The sequence below is a fragment of the Ovis canadensis genome, chromosome 22 (genome assembly GCF_042477335.2).
Source record: "Ovis canadensis isolate MfBH-ARS-UI-01 breed Bighorn chromosome 22, ARS-UI_OviCan_v2, whole genome shotgun sequence".
Lineage (NCBI taxonomy): Eukaryota > Metazoa > Chordata > Mammalia > Artiodactyla > Bovidae > Ovis > Ovis canadensis.
Genome location: NC_091266.1, coordinates 29613404 through 29634152, shown reverse-complemented (window position 1 = coordinate 29634152; position 20749 = coordinate 29613404). Strand labels below are relative to the sequence as shown.

Genomic DNA, 20749 nt, shown 5'->3' with positions numbered 1-20749 from the left:
ACTTTTAGCTGGACTGACGAAGAAAAAGAGAGACACAAATTACTAAAATCAAGAGTAAAAGAGGGACTTTCCTGATGGTCCAATGGTTAAGACTCCGATTCCCAATGCAAGAGGCCCAGGTTCAATCCCTAGTCAGGGAACTAGATTCCGTATGCCACAACTAAGTCCCTCACAGCCAAAGAAATAAATAGAAAAGAGTAAAAGAAAAGTCAGTACCACCAGTCTTACAGAAATAAAAAAGGTTATAAGGGAATGCTATGAACAGTTCTGTGATTCCCAGGTGGCTCAGTGTTAAAGAATCTGCCTGGCAAGCAAGAAATGTGGATTTGACCCCTGAGTCAGGAAGATCTCCTGGAGAAGGAAATGGCAACCCACTTCAGTATTCTTGCCTGGGAAATCCCATGGACAGAGACTGGTGGGCTACAGTCCATGGGGTCACAGAAGAGTCAGATTGAGCACACACACACACGAACCATTTTATACGAACAACCTGATAACCTAGACAAAATGTACAAATTTCTAAAATGACACAAGCTACCAAAACTGATGCAGTAAGAATAGAAAATCAAAACAGACTTGTTATAACAAGAGACTGATCAATAATCAGAAACCTTCCAAGAAAGAAAAGCTAGAGAGTTTTAGTGACAAATTCTACCATCTATTTAAAGAAAAATTAACACTATTCCTACACGAAGTCTTCCAAAGAGCAGGAGAGTAGGGACACTCCTCACTCATTCTATTAGGCCAGCTTTATTCTGGTATCAAAGCCAGCTGAAGACATCACAAAAAAAGAAAACTAGGTACCAATATCCCCTGTGAATACAGATGTAAAAACACTCAATAAAATATTAGCAAGCTGAATCCAACATGTTAAAAAGATTATACTCTGTGACCATATGGGATTTATTACAGGAATGTAAGAGTGATTCAGCATTACACACATATATGCATAAATATGTTACAGCACATATATAAAGGGAGAAATAAAAACACATTCATCTCAACTGAGGAACACTAACCAATAATAAGGTATTGCTCTCATACCAAAACCAAAGACGTCACCAGAAAACAAAAGACAAATAGCTCTTATGAATATACATGCAAAAATCCTAAACAAGATACTAACAAATAGAATCTGAGAAGACTCTTGAGAGTCCCTTGGACTGCAAGGAGATCCAACCAGTCCATTCTAAAGGAAATCAGTCCTGAGTGTTCATTGGAAGGACTGATGCTAAAGCTGAAACTCCAATACTTTGGCCACCTCAGGAGAAGAGTTGCCTCACTGGAAAAGACTCTGATGCTGGGAGGGGTTGGGGGCAGGAGGAAAGGGTGACAACAGAGGATGAGATGGCTGGATGGCATCACCGACTCAATGGATGTGAGTTTGAGTGAACTCCGGGAGTTGGTGATGGACAGGGAGGCCTGGCGTGCTGCGATTCATGGGGTCGCAAAGAACCGGACACAATGGAGCGACTGAACATATAAAAAATAATTACACACTATGACCAAGTGGGATTAATTCCAAAAATGCAAGGTGATTTATATCTGAAAATCAATTAATATAAAACACCATTGTGATATGATAAGGGACAAAATCCACATGATCATCTCAACAGATGCAGAAAAAGCATCCGAAAAATTCAACACTCCTTCATAGTAAAAACACTTGACAAACTAGAAGGGAATAATCTCAACCTGAAAAACAGCATCTATGAAATTCCCACTGCAGTATACACAGAGCGTGAGTTATTTCACAACTTCACCAACACATCATATGGTCAGTCTTTTTAATCTTTATTTTTTACTTTTATTTTTATTTTTGGCTGCACTTAGAGGCGTGCGGGGTCTAAGTTCCCTGACCAGGGACTGAACCCGGCCCAGCAGTGAAAGCACACAGTCCTAACCACCAGACCACCAGGGAATTCCCTACTTTTTTTTTTTTTTTAACCTTCTTGAGACATTTAAATTTTCCCATAATAAGTTTTTTTTTTTTTTTAAATTTTAGTGTTAGCATTTCACTCAGTGAAACCTCAGGAATAAAACAGCATTGGCTTAATCTCTGTTCAAGAGAAAGGAATGCTAGCAGTGCCTTCCATGTGTGTGTGCAGGGCCTGCTTGCAAATGAGAGATGACAAGTGTATATATAGAGTAAGTATGAGTCAGTGTAGTTCACTAAAGAAAAGAGTGTGGGTTTCAACAAAGTGAGTAGGCGATACAAATGTCACCAGCAAAACAGAATGATAACACCACCAATACATATATTCTATTTGTTACAAAAATCTCAGTGTACAGTTGACCCTGAAACAATGAGGGGATCAGGGCCGAGAACCTTTCATGCGGTGAAAAATCCACATATAACTTATTGTCCATACAATGGGTTCTTCTATACCCCAGGTTCGGCATTTCCAGACGCAACCAACTGCGGATCGTGTAGTATCACAAAAATAGGTATGTATTTTTTCTATTTGGCCGAGCCACCAGACTTTCTGGATCTTAGTTCCCCCCACCAGGGGTCAACCAGGCCCCCAACTCCTCCCCCAGCAGTGAGAGTACAGAAGTTCCCACAGTTGTTGCTGTTTAGTCACTAAGTTGTGTCTGGCTCTTTTGTGATCCCATAGACTGTAGCCCACCAGGTTCCTCTGTCCATGGGATTTCCCAAGCAAGAATACTGGAATTATCCCCTTCTCGGGGATAATTTAGACCCAGGATCTTCCTCAACCTGAGTCTCTTGCGTCTCCTGCACTGGCAGGCAGATTCCTTACCACTGTATTTACTATTAAAAAATTACAGGTATAAGTGAATTCACACAGTTCAAATCCATATTATTCAAGTCAGCTGTAGTTAAAATTTTTCTTCTAAGTTAATTTCACCTGCTTTCAATGATCCCCCCCTAGCACATTTTCTCAAGAAGAAGCACCTCCTTCCTAATCAATACTATTTTCAAAAATGGACTGTTGTAATAACTATACCACACACTATACTTTCAGTTTCACCATGCAGTGAGGAAAACAAAGCTTCCTTTAAATGTATGAGCTCAACTTTCATTAGCAAATGCAGTTTTATGAAAAGTGTTATACTGAAAAATTAAGGAAATGAACTAATCATATTTATACCACAGAGGGACCTTCATGTGACAAAAATGTATCATGTGCCTACCACATTCTTAGGCATACAGGAGTGAACAAATAGGCAAGGTCTCTAAATTCCTGGGCTTTCTGGGTATCTAAACACGTACCCCTCCCCTGTCTACAAATTAAAAAATCGAGGTCCAGAGAAGATAAATGATTTTTGCCCACGACCGCACACTTCATCAGTGCTAAGACTAGTGTAAACCAAGAATCCAGTTCTTTGTAGTCTCAAGGGCAAGGTGGATTTACATCACAACTGGTTTCACTTTGTACTACAACCACAGGTCCACATAATGACAAAAGCACAGTGAGTCCCAAGTTCCCAAAGTGAATAATAATTTCATTACCATCACACCGAAAAATGAAGCCTTATATTTAAAGGCCACTCATTCTTGAAGAAAGTGGGTAACACTCTAATGGATCATTAGAGTGCCTGGGTTTACTAGGGCAATAGACAGTCTGGAATAGTCATTGTTCTTGCACTATTTTTAAACGACGGAGATTCTTTTTAAAAATAAACGGGGAAATGCATGCAAAATTATACATTCGCAAACAAATAAAAGCTTCCCAGACTCCAGAGAGGCTTGCCGGGCGAGCGCACGGTCGCGATCAGTCACATCAGCGCGTTCCTGAGCGTCGGCTCCTCCCCTCCCGCCCACGCTCCCTCCTCGCCCACTCGGGCGGCGCGGGAGTATAGAGAATGGTGCCGGTGACTCCCGCTCAATTTCAATTCTCCCACGCCCTCAGCCGCCCAGCGCGTCAGCGCTTCCACCTGCGCGCGAGTCGGCACCTCTGTCCCGCCGTCTGCCGGCGTTCACCTTCGTCCCGGGCACGCCCGAGGCGGAGCCGCCCTCAGCCCCGGAGCGCTGCGCGAGCCAGGAAACCCCAAGCGCGTTCTCGAGACCCCAGGCCCGGGCCGGGGCAGGGCGGGGCGGGGCGTCGAAAACGGGGCGGTGCCTCGACTCCCGGGGTCACAGGCGCCGTGGCAGCCACACCCTCCAGCTGCGCAGTGACAGCTCCCGCGGCTGAGGGGGGCCGCGCGGACAGGTGCAGTCGCCCGTGCCGCCCCGCCCCGGTCCCGGCTCAGGTCCTGGCCTGCTGCGCCTCGGCCCCCGCCCGGCCGCCCGCCTCCTCGCGCACCACCTGTCGGGCCGCTTCGCGCGCGGCCGACGGCGGAAAACCCGCCCGCTTCCTGACGAGCGGCCGAAGGGGGCAGCCAGAGATCCCGAGAGGATGAGAGCTTTACCGGAGGGTGGGCCCCACGCAGGCGGTGTCTGTGCTCTGGATCTCCTGCAAGATCCGCTCGTGCTCTGGGACTGTGCCCGGACCTTCGCCGATCTCCGCCATCTTGGCTGGAAGCTGAGGAGCCGGTGAGGCGCGGCGCCGCGCGGACCGCGGGGGCGAGCAACCTGTGGCGCGAGCGCGAGGAGGCGGGGAAAGGGGCGGGGCGGGCGGCGTTGGGGCGAGTGGAAGGCCGCGCACGGGCGCGCGACCGGGTCTCTGTCCCCACACCTGAGGGAGGCCCAGGTGTTTCCGCGTGCTGTGCGGAGTGGAAACGGGTCACCTCCAACTCTCGCCCGGCACTGGCCCCTAGTTGCTGTGTAGTAATTGACCCTGCTTTAAAAGCATAGATCCCTGTATTCTGTGTGCAGACCCTGTGCTAGCACTTGGGATTCTTTCGTAATGAGGGAGGTCGACAATAAAGGCTACGGGAATGTTTAACAAGGAGGCATGGGTGGTGGAGATTCAGAGAAAGGAAAACTCAAGAAAAGCAAAATGGTGTGTGGGAGTAAGATTTGTTTTAGGAATGAACCAAGAAGAACCCAGCTGGCGAAAAAAGACGACCGCTCTGAGTGGATTCCTGTTCCTCCCCACGGGAAGTTCACAGAGGCCAGTCTACTTGGAATAAATTATAAGCGCCAGAAAAAGTAAATGACGTAAAACGAAGACATTTTATGACAAAGATACAAGAGAGACCTAATGAAGTGTGTGATTTCATGCCAAAGTCCTTGAACCCAAGTGCCCCCAAGTTGCTGTGGCTGGGATGAAGCCACACTTTCCAGAGGCACTAGGGGAGAATTTATTTGCTTATGTATTTCAGCTTCCAGAGGCCACCCACATTCTTTGGCTCATAGCCCCCTTCCTCAGTCTTTCAAGTCAGAAATTTTGCATCTCTCTGACCATTTTTCTATAGTCATATTTCCCTCTGACTCTGACCTAGGCCAGAAAAGATTTTCTGCTTTTAAGGACCCATGGCATTAGGTTTGACACAACTATAATTCTGGACAATCTTCTATCTCAAGGTCTTAACATTAGTCATACCTGCAATATCCCTTTTGTCATGTAAAGTAATATATTTATAGATTCCAAGGACTAGATTGTGGACATTTAGGGGGAACCATTATTCTGCCTACCTCTTAGTAAGGTCCCAATAAACTTTACTAACATATAAAAATGTCCTTCTTCCTATTAATCTGAAAGTTCTGTCCTCCTTGGAAATTTCAATTCAAATTTAATCTCCTTCGTAAAGATTTCCCTAAGGAATCAGGTGGCTCAGGGGTAAAGACTCCACCTGTCAATACAGGAGATGCAGCTTTGATCCCTGGGTCAGGAAGATCCCCTGGAAACAGAAATGGCTACCCACTCCAGTGTCCTTGCCTAGAGAATTCCAGGGACAGAGGAACCTGGTGGGCTATAGTCCATGGGTGTCACAAAAGAGCCAGATACAACTTTGCTGGGAGCCAGCACGAGGAGTCCCACCCATGGCAAAGGTCATGAGGTTAAGGGGCCCGACAGGCAAAGGCGAGTTGGGCCTTAAGGGAGCCTCGCTGGATCTGCTCATGCATCTGCCCCAAAACCAGAGTCTGCCTGCCTTACTGCATTGTGCTTTTCACCTACTTTTCTGACATTAACAGGGGGCTGTCCCCCCACCACCTTTTTCTGGAAAAAGTTAATTTAGAGCTTTTAGATTATAAGTCTCCTGGGCATAATACAAGTGCTTCAATCCAAAAACCCCTCTGATGGCTTCCTAGCCTGCCTGCAGGACTCTTACAGCTGCGTATGTGATTGTTTGCGGCCTTCCGACAGCGAGAGGCACAGGAAGCTTAAAACATCCTAGGAATGTAGGGGCTTCCAAGGAGTCAAAATCATTAGAACAGGACTGATTAAGGGTTTCATTTGTTGAGCCAATACTTGCTGCCAAATTTTCATATCTTTTATTTGTTGATATAGTTGGTATGTAGAAAAAACAGGTAGTAGTCATGGCATTAGCAACATTAGATCTTTAAGTACTTCCTTGGTTATAACCCACTGCACCTTTGTTCTACAGGAATATAACTTTCTTTAGTACTTTGAGGGTGATGCAGATTAAAGAAAAAATACTTCAAGGGAAAAAGAGTTTTCTGGTTGATAGACATTTATCTAGGAAAAGAGCCATAAAAATGTTAACAGGCCCCCTGGCCAGAAGATGATGTAAAACCACCTGGGACCTTTTGTATATGGGAAGGTATGCAAAAAGAAAGCCTGGTCTCAATAAGGGTCAGGACTGCTGCCCCTGCATAACTCTGCATATTCCATTATTTCTTTATGTACAACTTGGGGTATATAAGCTGCTTTTGAAAATAAAGTTGTGGGTCTGGCACTGATGCTTGGCTCCCCCATGTCATTCTTTTCTCCCTTTTCTGGCTGAATTGCCATCTGGAGCACAGAGGCTCTCCATGTCTACTTATTTGCCCTGGCTTCTAAGACCCACGAGAGAGGGAGCCCAAGGCGGGGCACCCTCCACTATTCAAGTGGGCACCAGTGGCCTACGTAGATGGTGCAAGTTCCTTGTCTTGGAACTTTATTGGTTTTCCACATAAATCAAGTTATTCAGCCTCTTTTCTCCACTAATTTTCCGACTACAATATTCTTCCCTAATCTCTCTTTATATTTCCAAATAAATGGTTTTTCCTCACTGACTCCATCCCTGCTTAGAATTCCCTGGATCCACTGGGGCTGGACCCCGCACAACTTAGCTACTAAGCAACAGCAACAAGAAGGAATCACAAAACCTTCTCACTGACTCTAGGTTTAAGTTAGCCCATTTACCCACTCTACCAACAACTGTTTTAATAGTGAGCACTTTTTTTGATTAGTTCTTTCTTATAATTTGAATTTTGTTTGTTTTTGTACAGTTGCCACTCACAGGACAAAAACCCATGGCTGACTTCAGTGCAGGCTAAAAAGAAAGACCAAGAAAGCTCTGCTACATCCACGTGTCTGTTCTACCAAGAAACCCTATCACAAGCCTGTTTCCACTGTCTCTTTTTTTTTTTTTTTTTTTTACCATACTGGGCGGCCTGTAGGATCTTAGTTCCCTAATCAGAGATCTAACCGACATCCCTGCAGAGTCTCTTAACCACTGGGCTACCAGGGAAGTCCCTGTCTCCACTGTCTTCATAGTACAAGAGAACCCAGATCTTCCCTGGGAAATCTCACTTCCTCAAGCTGTGAAAACATACAGAAATAAAAATCTCTTCCCAAGTCCACCCGCACTTTCATATCATGTTAAGGTCCTTAAGTTCAGAGTTGCCCCCCTTTCGTTTTAGCTTTCCAATTTCTTATAGTTCCTCCTAGAGTTCTGCACGTGGCTGAGAGAAAGCTGGAGGGGTCTTAAAACCAGACAATGCTGAAGTTCTGAAGCCACTGAAAAGAGCTCAGGATGACTTAGAAAGGGGTTCTAAACAGATCTGAGCATACGGCCAGAGTTGAATTGATCCATTATTGGTAACAATCGGAAATTAGAACAATATCAAATTGTAAAAAGTTAGTTTCTTCAAACTTGATCTTTATATAGTTGACAATAAATATCACATCTTATAATGTGGTATATTCAGTTGCCTTTATAGAAATCTGAAACATAAACAGAAAAGGTTACCTCAAATTCCCTGAGGTTCACCATCAGAGTTTCACCGCAAGAAACGATACTTACAGGCTTTTGTTAGAGGGTATATAGTTTATATATACATATAAACTTCACCCATTCCTCTGGTTATTTAAAATTTTACTCTTGGGTCAAGTCAAATCCCTGTACCCAGACCCCAGCATTTTGGCCCTTCCCCCAGTTGCTTTTTATTGAGTAGTAAGAAAAACAAATTTTTTTCTTGGTAGACTGAGTCTTCAATTGCTGAGGCACCACCACCCGGTGTTAGCACATCTGAGATGCAGGTTCAGCTCTTGAGAGGGAAAAATAAACCTTTTGAAAACTGAACCTGAAACCAAACATAAGATCTGAGGACAAATTTTATGATGTCCTACAAAGAGAACAGAGAGCCAGTTCTCTCTGCAGGAAAAGGCAGGCTATCTTAGATGATCAGCAGGACCAGAATTCATTGCTCTAAAGAGTAAAGCACGGTGAGGAGAGAAGGACACATGACAGAAGCCAGCTTCTTACTTGGCGATCAGCTTCTAATGGGGCATTTCTTTCCAGTGTTCATTATCCAGACCTTTCCCTCTTCTCTTCTCCAACCCTGATGCAATCTATCCAAACCCAGCTGTAAATACCCTTGCCCTGGGAAGCCAACCGTACATACTCCTCACTCCTGACCTGTTTCAACACCTGCCCATAGGGATTACCTCAGCATTAAGTAGCAGTCTCTTCCCCTTAATTCAAGTTAAGATGGAAGGAAGTTCATTTACCACGTCTTCTAAAACAGCTCCAGCTGGTTCCCTCTGTGACTTCTGGTAGATCCGTTAGTACTTGAAGTTTTTTTGTAAGAATTTAAAGTTTAATGTCCTAAACAGCTCACTGTGTAAATTTTAATTATGGACGTAGATATAACATGCACTTTAATGTGAAAAAAGGCCTAAAGTGCTACATATCTAGGGACTTCTCTGGTGGTCCAGTCAGTGGATAAGAATCTGCCTTCCAGCGCAGGGGGTGTGAGTTTGATCAGGGAACTAAGATTCCATATGCTACAGAGCAACTAAGTCTGCACATGGCAACTACTAAGCCCTGATGTCACAACTGGAGAGTCCACGCAACGGAAGACTCTGCATGATACCACAAAGAGCCCACACACCACAGCTAAGACCTGATACAGCCAAATAAATATTTTTAAAAATAAAGTGCTACATTTCTAAAAGTCTCCAAAATAAAGAATTTCAGCTATAAACCAAAATAATCTTAATAGCTATTTACTGAGCACTATTTTCTAAACTTTTTATATTATCTAATTTGACCCTTACTAATTGAATTCATAATTTTATTGGTAATTAAGTTAGTACTAATTTTACTAAAATCTAATTTCAGCCTTTGGGGTACTCTTGCTATTTCCAATTTAATTTGGAGAAACTGAGACTTAAAGAGATTAAGTCGCTTGGCCAAGGCCACACAGCTAGTGAGTTAGAGAAGATGGAGTTAATAAGCTGTTCTTGCTTTTCCTGTTAATAAAAAAGTCAGATATGAAAACTGTTCTGATATTGTTTTACCCAAGGAATAAATGACTGTCAGTCTGGTCTGAGGAGGCTGGGGATAGTAGGGCACACTGGAAGATTGCACATGTTTGGTGAGTTAGTTGGGGAGCAGTGGATATTGATTTCCAGAAATCCACCCAAAATTTCTCTTCAGGACTCCTGGGAGGGAAAAAATACCAGGAGGACTGACAGAGCAGGAGATGTACTCTGTGTCCAGCAGGAAACTAATCAGCAAAGTAAGGGTTTCATCTGTAAACAAAATCTTAGTCACTAAGAGCTTATACTCTGAGCCACTTGTCTACAGACTAATAACCAACCTTGGGAAAGCCCCTCCCTCAGAAGGAGGCTATAGAAAGTTGCTGCCCTGGTCTGGCATTTAAATGGGTCAAATTCCAATTCATATCTTACTAAATGTGGGACTCTCTGTAAAAGGACTTAACTTGTCTTTGCTTCAGTTTCTTTAAATGTGAATTGGAAGCAATAAAAGTCCCTAGCTTACCAAGTGGTGTGGGAATTAAAGAAGATGTGCTCCTGTGTGCTTAGTCGCTCAGTTGCATCCAATTCCTTGTGACCCCATGGACTATAGCCCACCAGGCTTCCCTGTCCATGGGATTCTCCAGGCAAGAATATTGGAGTAGGTTGCCATTTCCTCCTCCAGGGAAGCTTTGCAACCTAGAGATCAAACCCACATTTCCCGCATCTCCTGCATTGGCAGGCAGATTCTTTACCAAAGCATAATATAATATATCCTTTACCATCTATTAGGCAATCCACTCCAGTACGATCGCCTGGAAAATCCCATGGACAGAGGAGCCTGGTAGGCTACAGCCCATGGGGTCGCAAAGAGTCGGACACGACTGAGCGACTTCACTTTCTTTCTTTCACCATCTATTATATTAAAGAAGATAATATATGTATAATGTTTAGTCCAGAGCTCATTCAACATGAAGCATTGGAGGCGAGGATTATCTGACATTTGTTATTCAACAAAAAAAGCCCAGAATTTAGCTTCCTCTTTGGTAAAATAAAAATAAAAAACAGACACAATAACGTTCCTTTTTCTCTAATCATTAACAAAATAGCCTAATTTTGTATCAGAGCTCTCTGAACCTGAACTGCATTTTTTCTCTGAATGCTTGATTGGTAGAAACTGTCTGAAAGTTGTTCTTATTGTGGAGAGGGAGCCAGGACCTTGTCTTTAGGTTAGACTCTTGGCTCTGGATCTACTTTAGCGAGCCCTCTGGATCTTGCTTCTAAGTCAAGTGCCTCTTTGTTGTCCTTGGAAACGATGCTCATCTCCTGAGACACACATCATGGTGGCAAACAAATCGTTGAGTCTGTCTTCATTTCCAGGCACAGGGACAATGTCTGTATTGTTCACCACCAGCCCAGTTACTATTTGTTAAATGAATAATCCACATGCAAATAATACTTCTCATGTTATATTGTTGTAAAAGCATGTTTCATGAGGTAGGGTATATCTCCACAGAGAGTCCCTTCCTCATTCCTAGGAACCCTATATCAGACTTCCTGATCTTTAACCTCTTGAGAATTTGCTATTATCATTGAGATGTTTCTTAAAGACTTTAAGAGCCTTTGCTACATAACTGCAGAACTTTATCAAAATGCAGAACACAGGGTAGTCTTTATCGGCTCTAATCAATTAAGCCTTCCCTTTTAGCCACTCTTTGGAGAATGCCTTGACAACTGCGTTCCTCTAGCTTCTACCTTGGTACAGTGACCCCAAGTGGCCACAGTCTGTAAGTGCAAGAGAATGTGAACAAAGCCCTGCCAGGTCTGGGAGGATTCCTTCCTGCTGAAAAACTGTGTCCAGGAATCCATTCCATATCCCATAGGGGAGAACAATAGAAGGAAACCTGAAATTGAAGCCAAATAAAATCAGTTTTTATGAAATATGGGCTGGTCCTCAAAGAAGTTCAAAAGTAATTAGCCCCAGGTTCTCTTCATTCAACAGCTGCTTTTATGCAAAGCTTGCTGTGTGCCAGGTTCTGTGCTAAGCTTTCAGACAGAGCTGGCTCATCCATGTGGGGCTGAAGAAGTTGCTCTTGGGCTAATACTCTGCCATCACCATCCTTTGGACAAGGGGGACTCCATCTTCATTTCGCATTGGTCCTGTAAATTATATTACTAGTCCTGCCCTCAGAATGATGTCCACAAAGCACCATTAACTTGCTCATCTCAAAGCTAAACATTTTAAAGTCCACTGAGCAATTAAAGAGCAATAGTATTTCCTTTGAATTCTACTCTCTCTCTCTTTCATCTCTCCCCAACAACCCCCAGAACTGGCTTATAAAACGAACTATTTTCTCTTCTCTTTCCTTCTCATTGCTGTGTTTTTTAAAAATTATTATTCCTTATCCTGTTCAGTGCAACATCTCCTTTCCTCACTCTTTCCTCATTTAGCTTTCCTTCATTGCCTGTTGCCCTTTCTGCTTCTCCTCTCACTTGTCCTATTTCTGTTTCTCCTCTCAGCAAAAAGGATTTAGAAATGTAACTAATGTAACGAAATGATAATAACAGCTGATATTTACTCCCTGGTCGCTTTCAAAACAGCATCCCTGGACCTCCCTATCCTTCACCCTGATTTGTTATTCTTCATAGAATTTATTACTGGTTTTTAATCTATTTTTAGCTCTCTTCACTAAAATGTCAGCTCCCTGGGAGCAGGGAATTCCCTGATAGAGCAGGGAATTTGCTGTATCAACAAGACTACTGACCATCCTTGACCACTGTCTGCCACATTGGAGATGCTCCATAAATATTTATTTACTGAATGAAGGACTGAGCATTGTATGGCTCATGTATGAGCCGCTACATTAAATACACTGAATGACTAATTTGTGTAAGCCTTCTAATAGTTCTTTCTATAAGTATAGAGGCAAAATTTGAACTGGCTCCAGAGCCCATTCATTTAACTGTAAATAAATGAAACTGTCTCCCTGCTTGGAATACTTTGTTCTCAAAAAAAATAAAAAAAATTTAACTTCTCTCTAGTGTTTCCCTGAAGATCAAACAGCTAACAGAATCATTTAAGTATTCAGTGAAAATTTGGCAACTATATAGCCCACCGTCATCAGGAACCCCAGGCTTTCCTGGGGTGCTGCAGACATAGCAGGCCTCATTCATAATTAGGCCCTCAGTTATTCCTAAACCGTTTCTTTGTATTCCATTTTATAAACACAACATTCAGTACACTACCCCACTCCCGTAAGACATTAGATGAGGTCATGATATTACATCAGCATCAAATATAAGCCTTAGTAAATAGGATTTTGAAAAAGGGGATACCTCTCTCCCTTAAATATTTGCAACCAAAATAAAACTTACATTATTCAGTATTTCCCACCTGCTCAGAATTTCAAAATGTCATGAATGCTCATTTACCTTAACACTCTTAAGTATATATTACATTATGCTGAAATATATATCCCAGTGTAAATTAAATATAAATAATTGCTAACATTTATCAAGCATTTACAATGTGCTAGGCTGGTATTGTGCTAAACACTTCATATACATTAATCATTTGATATAGGTTTTATTATAATCCCCATTTTGTAGTTTTAGAAACTAAGGCCATAATCAAACAACTAATACATGTTATACCTTTGATATTAATCAATGTATTTAATGAAATAAGATTTTGTGGAAATCTTACATTTCTGAAGATAAAAACAGCAAGAGCATCCTCGAATTCTGCAGCTGAATATAACCAGTTATATTTTTTAGAATGTCATCCTAAGATTTTATTGCATTTACAGTTTAGGTTGTTGGTGTTTTGTGGTTGTTGTTGCTTTAATGTTTCCTTTCCTAAAAGCATGTTATCTTCATTCTTAAAAACATTAAAGTCAAAGAAACTACAATATCCTGTTTGCTCTTAAACTGGTAAAACTCCACGCTCAGCTTTTGGAAGAGAGCCCAAGAGAGTCTGTGAGTACAAGTATAAAACAATTATGTTATCATAAAACAATTGCAAAAATTTCTTCTGGTACGTCATCATGTACAATTCCCTTTTCCTCCTATTTTTCCCAGCCCTCAGCAGGGCTTTCTTTGGACACCTCCTCTTTTTCTACCTCCCACTAACACTGCACTTCTCTTCACTCTCTTTATCTCAGTCTCAGCTCTCGCAAAACATTTCTGAACTCAAATCGGTTCAGACATGTTACAATTTCAGGACCTGTTCTAGGAGGCTAAGAACAGACCTGAAGGACCCCATGAAGCATCATGAGCCCAGGCTATATCCAGGTATGAGAGGATATCCATGGGGCGCAATTCTCACGAGGGAGGGTTGGCAGCTTGAAGCTCTAGCATAAATATGTTAGCATCCTGCTACTGTGCTGTCCTAAGACCGTAGCCACCAGCACAGTTTCACCAGAACCACCCTCAACATGAGGATTCATATAACCACTACCAATGCACTGGAATTGATATACTAGTTGAAAACTATTAACTGTGCTTGTTCAAGGCAGCTGGTAATACTGGATAAGGCCCAACAAAGTATTAGTCTTATAAATTCTTAAAGCATGGCTCCAGACAGCCATTAAGCCTACCAGGGACAGGAACGGCCCCTAGAGGGAGCAGCTGGCAAGAAGCTGGGCATGTTTAGGCCAAATAGAGGAATTGGAGTAAAAATCATAAAACCAAATGAGAAAATCTAGTGGAAATTACCATATGGTGGTAACATGATAAAAAAACAGTGATGCCCAGGGCAAAAGGGATTAGGACAGCAAAACTAATTTCAGACCCCACCTGCTCATGAGTTTCAGGCTACCAAGAATCTGTCAGCCAGATTTTGAATGCCCAAAGCAAAGCCAAGCTAGGACAACTAGGGTACTAGCAGGAGATCTTTCTTTACATTTCTCTCTTTTCTTTGAAATTCAGTCACTGTCCGCATGTCTAACATCAAATACCGCTTCTCCACCAATTCAATTATTAGAGCTGCCTGATATGTCTTTATTGGGTATTTCATTGGCAATACAAATAAGCCATGGAAAAATATAATGTCTCAGCTCCCCCTAAAACTATCTCTCCTTTAAACTTAATACTGCAGGCAGTGGTCTCATTTCACACATAGATGGAAACAAACACAGGATCTCAGGATCATCTGATCCTTTTCCACTTTTCCACCAAAACAGAAAGAAGACCAAAGGAGCTGACCCAAAAGCCCAGTGGGGAAGTCAGGCAGGAGACAGGATGGGCCACCTGGGAGAAGCCTGCTCTTGGAGCAGCCTTGTATGATATCAGGAGGTAGGGGGAAGGAAGTCTGGGCAGGTGAAAGAGACGATGGCCACTGACAATGCTGGATGACTTGAGTCCCAACCTCAGCAACTTGCTCACGACTCGTCAGCAGAGGAGACTCATTCTCTCAGATGATGGTGAGGCTGAGATGACAGGAAGGGCTGTGGAGCCATTTTTAAATAGGACTCTGCTATGGGTTTTGAGTCCCTAAGCTCTCTGAGCTCACCCTGTTAGAGAAAACCCTGATCTAACCCTGATCTGAACACTGACCTCAGAAACAAGGTGGGCAGGGAGATGAAGCTAACTAACAGTTTGGGATTTTACAACAGAAAATGTCTGCGGGAAAATGCCTTTCTTTTGTGACATGGAAGAACAACTAGGAGAGCTCTTGGGTGTTTTCTCTCCCTCAGTTTCCACGTACGGGGTTTCTCCCCTGCATTCCCAGCCTCATCTTCTTAAGGTCCTAACCTTCCCTTCACTGTCGCTCCACAAGGCCTCAGAGTAGGTCAGTCTCCCTCCAGCCAAACTGGTCAGTCTCCCTTCAGCCAAACTCCTTTTCCACCCTCTCTGCCTTTAGAACTTGTAACTATTCAAATCTATTCAAATACTTCTGCCTTTTCTTATTCCCTGAAATGATGACTTTCTCTCTGGACTACCTTTTTTCCTTTGTCTTGTAAGACCATCATTATCTCAGAAGCTCATACAAATTAGTTCAACAAATATTTGTCTAGCTACTGTGTGTCAAGTATGGTAGAAGCTTCTGCAGAGGATACTGAGATATAAATAGATATAGTGCCCTCAGGAATCTTTAGCCTGAAAATGGTTATAGCACAAAATACATGTGAGCCTACATGCACCCAAATGAGTCAGAATAAATGCCCTGAATTCTTTGGGGCTTCAAAGGATGAAGCACTCACCTGTGGTTGATGGATCAGAGAGGCTTCACAGAAGAAAGAATATTTGAGCTGTGCCTTGCAAGATGGGCTGGATTTTTGCAGACAGAAGTAAGAGTGCAATTTAATAAAGAAAAGGAACCATAAGAACCAGAAGGAAGAAAATCTCAGGGCATATTATCAAACAGTAAACACTCCAGTTTGGCCAAAATGTAAGTCCTGTCTTTATTTTCCAACCCTCATATTTGGCCACATGAGCTGATATGCTACATAAGAGGAATGGACCAGAATAGGTGACGTTGGAATATCAATAACATCCATAGGGAAGTGCTGAAAGGCAAATGCCAGCCCAAGAAGTCTTCATCGCATCAATGATTACAGCAATTGTTTAGGAAAAGCAATTTTGGTGAATATTGTCTCAATTAAAGGTTTGTTAGGGGACTTCCCTGGCAGTCCAGTGGCTAAGACTCCATGCTCCCAATGCAGGGGGCCCGGGTTCGACCTCTGGTCAGGGACTAGATCCCACACGCTGCAACTAAAGATCCTGCACGCCACAACAGAGACTGAAGATCCCGCACGCCACAACTAAGACCCAGTACACAAGGCGGCTCAGATGGTAAAAACCTGCCTGCAGTGCAAGAGACATGGGTTTGATCCCTGGGTCGGAAAGCTCTCCTACAGAAGAAGTGGCAAGCCACTCCAGTATTCTCACCTGGAGAATTCCATGGACAGAGAAGCCTGATGGGCTGCAGTCCATGTAGTCATACAGAGTCAGAGCTCTTTGTGAAGCTAACAGTGGGCATTCCAGGTCCACTGGTGCTGACAGGCAGCACGTGGAGAAAATATGTGTGCAGTGTCTGCTCTTGTGATGATGGGAGAGTGCTGTGACTGCCAGATCTAAACCGACTCTTTCCTTTAGGAGACCTAGTACAAGACCCAGGACATTTACCCTCAGAACAGAAGGTAGGACACATCCAAGAACCAAAACAAGAAGTCAGGGCCAGTACCAGAGCAAGACTACCTGATAGTTTCAAGGATGGATGAAGCCTGTAGATATTGGCCAGGGTTGAGAGACCAGGGGAGAGATGTAGAGAGGATCAGGGGTTGAAGACTAAGGGCTCTGAAGCAGTAATGGCAGCAGAGGCAGCAGTAATTAACACATGTCCAGGCTTCCCTGGTGGCTCAGATGGTAAAGAGTCCACCTGCAATGCAAGAGACCCGGGTTCAAACCCTGGATCTGGAAGATCCCCTGGAGAAGGGAAATGCTACTTACTCCAGTATTCTTGCCTGGAGAATTCCATGGACAGAGGAGCCTGGAGGGCTACAGTCCATGGGGTCACATAGAGTCAATCACAGCTAACACTTTCACTTTTTCAGGCTTTATTCCCCTCTCGTGTTTCCCTCTAGACTTCTGACCTGGCGCAGATGCACAAGTTTTAGAAGGTGCTGGTACAGCATAAAGTATGTTCCACTTGGAAAAAGTTACCAAGTCTCCCATTAATGAAAAGCTTTGGTTTTTTCTACCTGCTGAATAGGATAAAAAGCACCTGCCCTTATTCATGGATGTTCATGATGCTCAGATAAAATGAAGGTAAAACTCATGAAGGTATAAGTTATAAATGGAGTTGTAATTATTTTTCTACTGTACCTACGTATGGATAACTCAAGAATCAACCAACAAATACCAATAGCTTCCAATACCCCCAACCCTACCCTAGGCCCTTTGGAAAGATTCAGGATACATTTAATGCAAAATCAAATTTAAATTCAGATTTAAACATATCTGCTCCTGGATCTTTCTGAGACTAAAAAGACAACACCAAAAAAAAAAAAACAACAATCCTTTCACTTAATCTACAAATATTAGTCAACAAATATTTATTGACTGTCACTATCACAGCCAGAGATTGCCGTCCTGTTCCCATGCTGATAAGTGTCAGATACAAGCAGACAGTCAAAAAGAATTAAATTTTTTAAACCGCGCATTTAACACAGAGATATATGGTCTTTCATTTTAATTCTGTCCTTGAACTATGCAAATTAATCCCCATCTTACCAAAGAAACTATTTTTCAATCTCATGTAGAAATAAAAAATACATATGCGAGAGCAGCAACAACACAAATAAGCATTCTGTGTTTTTTTCCTACAATTCACACCCACATCCACTCAAATATAAATGAGTTTCAGTGATATGACTAATTGTTCTCTGTATTTTTCACTAAGCAGTATCTTAGAGAAAACAAGTGAAACCTGATGTAAATAAAATGGAATATCTATTTGGAATTGGCATGCAGCCCTTTTTGATCACTTGAAAGTCATTTCTATTTTTTAACCTTGTGGTGATGAATCATGAAACAAATATAATACAAACAATGTGGATAATTTATTCACCGTCATTTCTCTAAGGATAAAACTTTGATATTAGGTATATATAGAATTGCAATCATTTCTCAAAATTATTTTTTATTGTTATAGAGAAAAGTATAAAAAGACATGAATAAGACTACTTTATCACCACCAAAGAAGAAACAGCAACACATAAAGGAGCCCTACCTTAAAGTAGCTTCAATGGGCAGCTCAAAAGACTGAATCTCAGCCAGGACATTCTCATAGGTTTGATCTGGGTCTTCTTCCAACATTGCTCCTGATTTTCCAACTGCAGACATCATATTTTCTTAATGTAAGACAGTACTTTATAAGAGAAATGTAGTTGTAGTATAATTATGACAGGGTCCCTCTGTCCAGCCAGAGTAGCAGCAAAAACTGAGCTCACTGTCTGACTTCATGCTATCAAAATCCTTGCTTCCAAGAATGTTGCACAGCTGTTGCTGTCTTGTCTCTACTTATAACATTTTACTTATTATTAACCTTGACACAGTTCAGAAAGTTCCTGCCTGATGCCTGCTGTACTTATTTACTTGTTTCTCAAATACAGTAACTGCAAACTTTGATAGGAATTAGAACAATTACATTATAAAAAGCTATGAAAGACAATTAAAAAAAATAAAAAAATAAAAAGCTATGAAAGACAATTGACTTGTTGGGGCACATATTTTAATGTTGTTTATGCTAAGTATGTGATTAAAGTTATACTCTCAGTTATTCTTGCAACTCTACCCTTGTTCCCACGAACTCAAAAAAATAACAACAACAGCAAGAAAAAACAGTCCTCTCGGATATGATTTTGAGGTCACTGGGCAAGCACTTTGGTCCCCTATCTCTTTCATTTCTCCACACTCTTCACTGCTGGGTGAAGTTCCACCATGATGGAGCCATTCCTTTTTTTTTTTTCTGTCTTCTGTTCTAATATAAATGCTCCTGGAAGTGGTTGTATTTTAATCCTTATCGGTTCTTTATGCCTGACTGTGAGTGAGTTTGCTAGACCCTTTTGATGGGAAGGGCAACAGCATGAAGATGCCAGGAGGTTGAAGAGGGCTGGTTGCTGCTGAGAGGAAGAATGCATGCAAGTAGTAGAGGCCTAAAACATCAAGGAAAAATGCAGACAACAGATAGCCCCAGGTAGGCCTAAAAAGCTAAATAGGTACAAATTCCCATTACAATTTGTGCCAGATCATCCTCAGTTCTGAGTTTAACCTCATGATTTCTCGCCCAGTACCACAAAGTGCATATTTAAAGGAACGAACAGGTACTTCCCCAGTGGTTCAATGGTGAAGAGTCCACGCTTCCACTGCGGGTAGCGGGGGTTCACTCCCTGGTCAGGAAACCAAGATCCCGCATTCCACATGCCATGCAGCCAAAATAAATAGAGGGATGAGTAGTGACAGGCTTCCATAGGAGTCTATTTTTTTAAGTTTTTATCAGACATGTTAATAACACTGTGAAAAGAAATTGAAATTCTTTCTCCTCAAAAATGTACTGTTCATGTAATCAGAAAGCATATCAATTGCATCAGTTCTTCACCTCTCCCTACATCCATACCCTTGCCAGTGCCTCACCAAGTGTCCCTTAATGCTCCAAGACTTTGGGCTTAGCCCTGCAACTCCTGCTGGCCGATGATAGATGAGCCGAAGTGACAGTACTTGAGCCCTAAGCCTAGGTTTTGCAAACATGTTTCTCTTTGCCCTCTTACACCTCTGCCATCGCCTGAGAAATACATGTCCTGGCTAGCCTGCTGGTCCAAGGAGGTGGAGAGGTGCATGAAGCAGCGCCATCCCCATGAATCCACACAACTGCAGGGAGACGCGCGTTTTCCCATCCAGCTGCAGCATCTGATACAGAGCTGCTCACCCCAGCCTGGGCCAGAACAGCCGTGCCTGACGTACCCACATACCCACAGACACAGGGAGAATAGCGAATGATGGTTCTTTGCAGCCACTAAGTGATGGATTATACGAAGCAATAGCAAACCAATGCAGCATTCTTCCCATCAATCCCACCAACAGGCTCAACTCTTAAACCCTAGTTTTCCTCCTTGGCAGAAGGGAAGAAATGCACCAGGAATATGTCATACACCATTCCCTCCAAGAGGAAGTAATCATGGCCTCCTTCAAGACCTGACCCAAAACAGTAACTTTCTGTCTGTGTTAAAATCATTTACGTGCAAGGTTTTAAATTTATGGACTTCCCTGGTGGCTCAGACGGTAAAGCGTCTGCCTACAATGCGGGAGACCCAGGTTGGATCCCTGGGTTGGGAAGATACCCTGGAGAAAGAAATGGCACCCCATTCCAGTACTCTTGCCTGGAGAATCCCATGGCTGGAGGAGCCTGGTAGGCTACAGTCCATGGGGTCACAAAGAGTCAGACACGACTGAGCGACTTCACTTCCACTTCTCACTTTAAATTTATACCAAATTATCAGATTATCTAAAAGCAGAATGTCTATTTGATTTGTATTTGTATTTCTTACAACACTTAATGCATTGCCCTGTAGATGCTCAAGAAACGCTCAGTGAATGAATGAAAGTTTTGAAAGCAAAACTACAGGCTAAGAGGTATTTCTGCCTTATGAGGATGTGTTTGGTCCAAATGATGCAAAAAGATGAGACTCCCA

The 20749-nt window shown here is 42.6% G+C and overlaps 1 protein-coding gene across 7 annotated transcripts in view; it reads right to left on the bottom strand.

Moving 5' to 3' along the window:
- Positions 1-18556, bottom strand: part of EXOC6 (exocyst complex component 6) — a 193188-nt gene extending 174632 nt beyond the window's left edge. For 3 of the 7 annotated variants that reach the window (XM_069567524.1, XM_069567526.1, XM_069567529.1), the window contains exon 1: positions 18292-18556. In XM_069567524.1, coding sequence (XP_069423625.1) covers positions 18292-18407 — 116 coding nt within the window. In that variant the 5' untranslated portion in view covers positions 18408-18556. Of the gene's footprint in view, positions 1-3918; positions 4236-4374; positions 6765-18291 lie in introns of those variants that run through there. The other 4 variants (XM_069567525.1, XM_069567527.1, XM_069567531.1 and 1 more) reach the window with 3 other exon arrangements.
- Positions 18557-20749: the final 2193 nt, after the last annotated feature.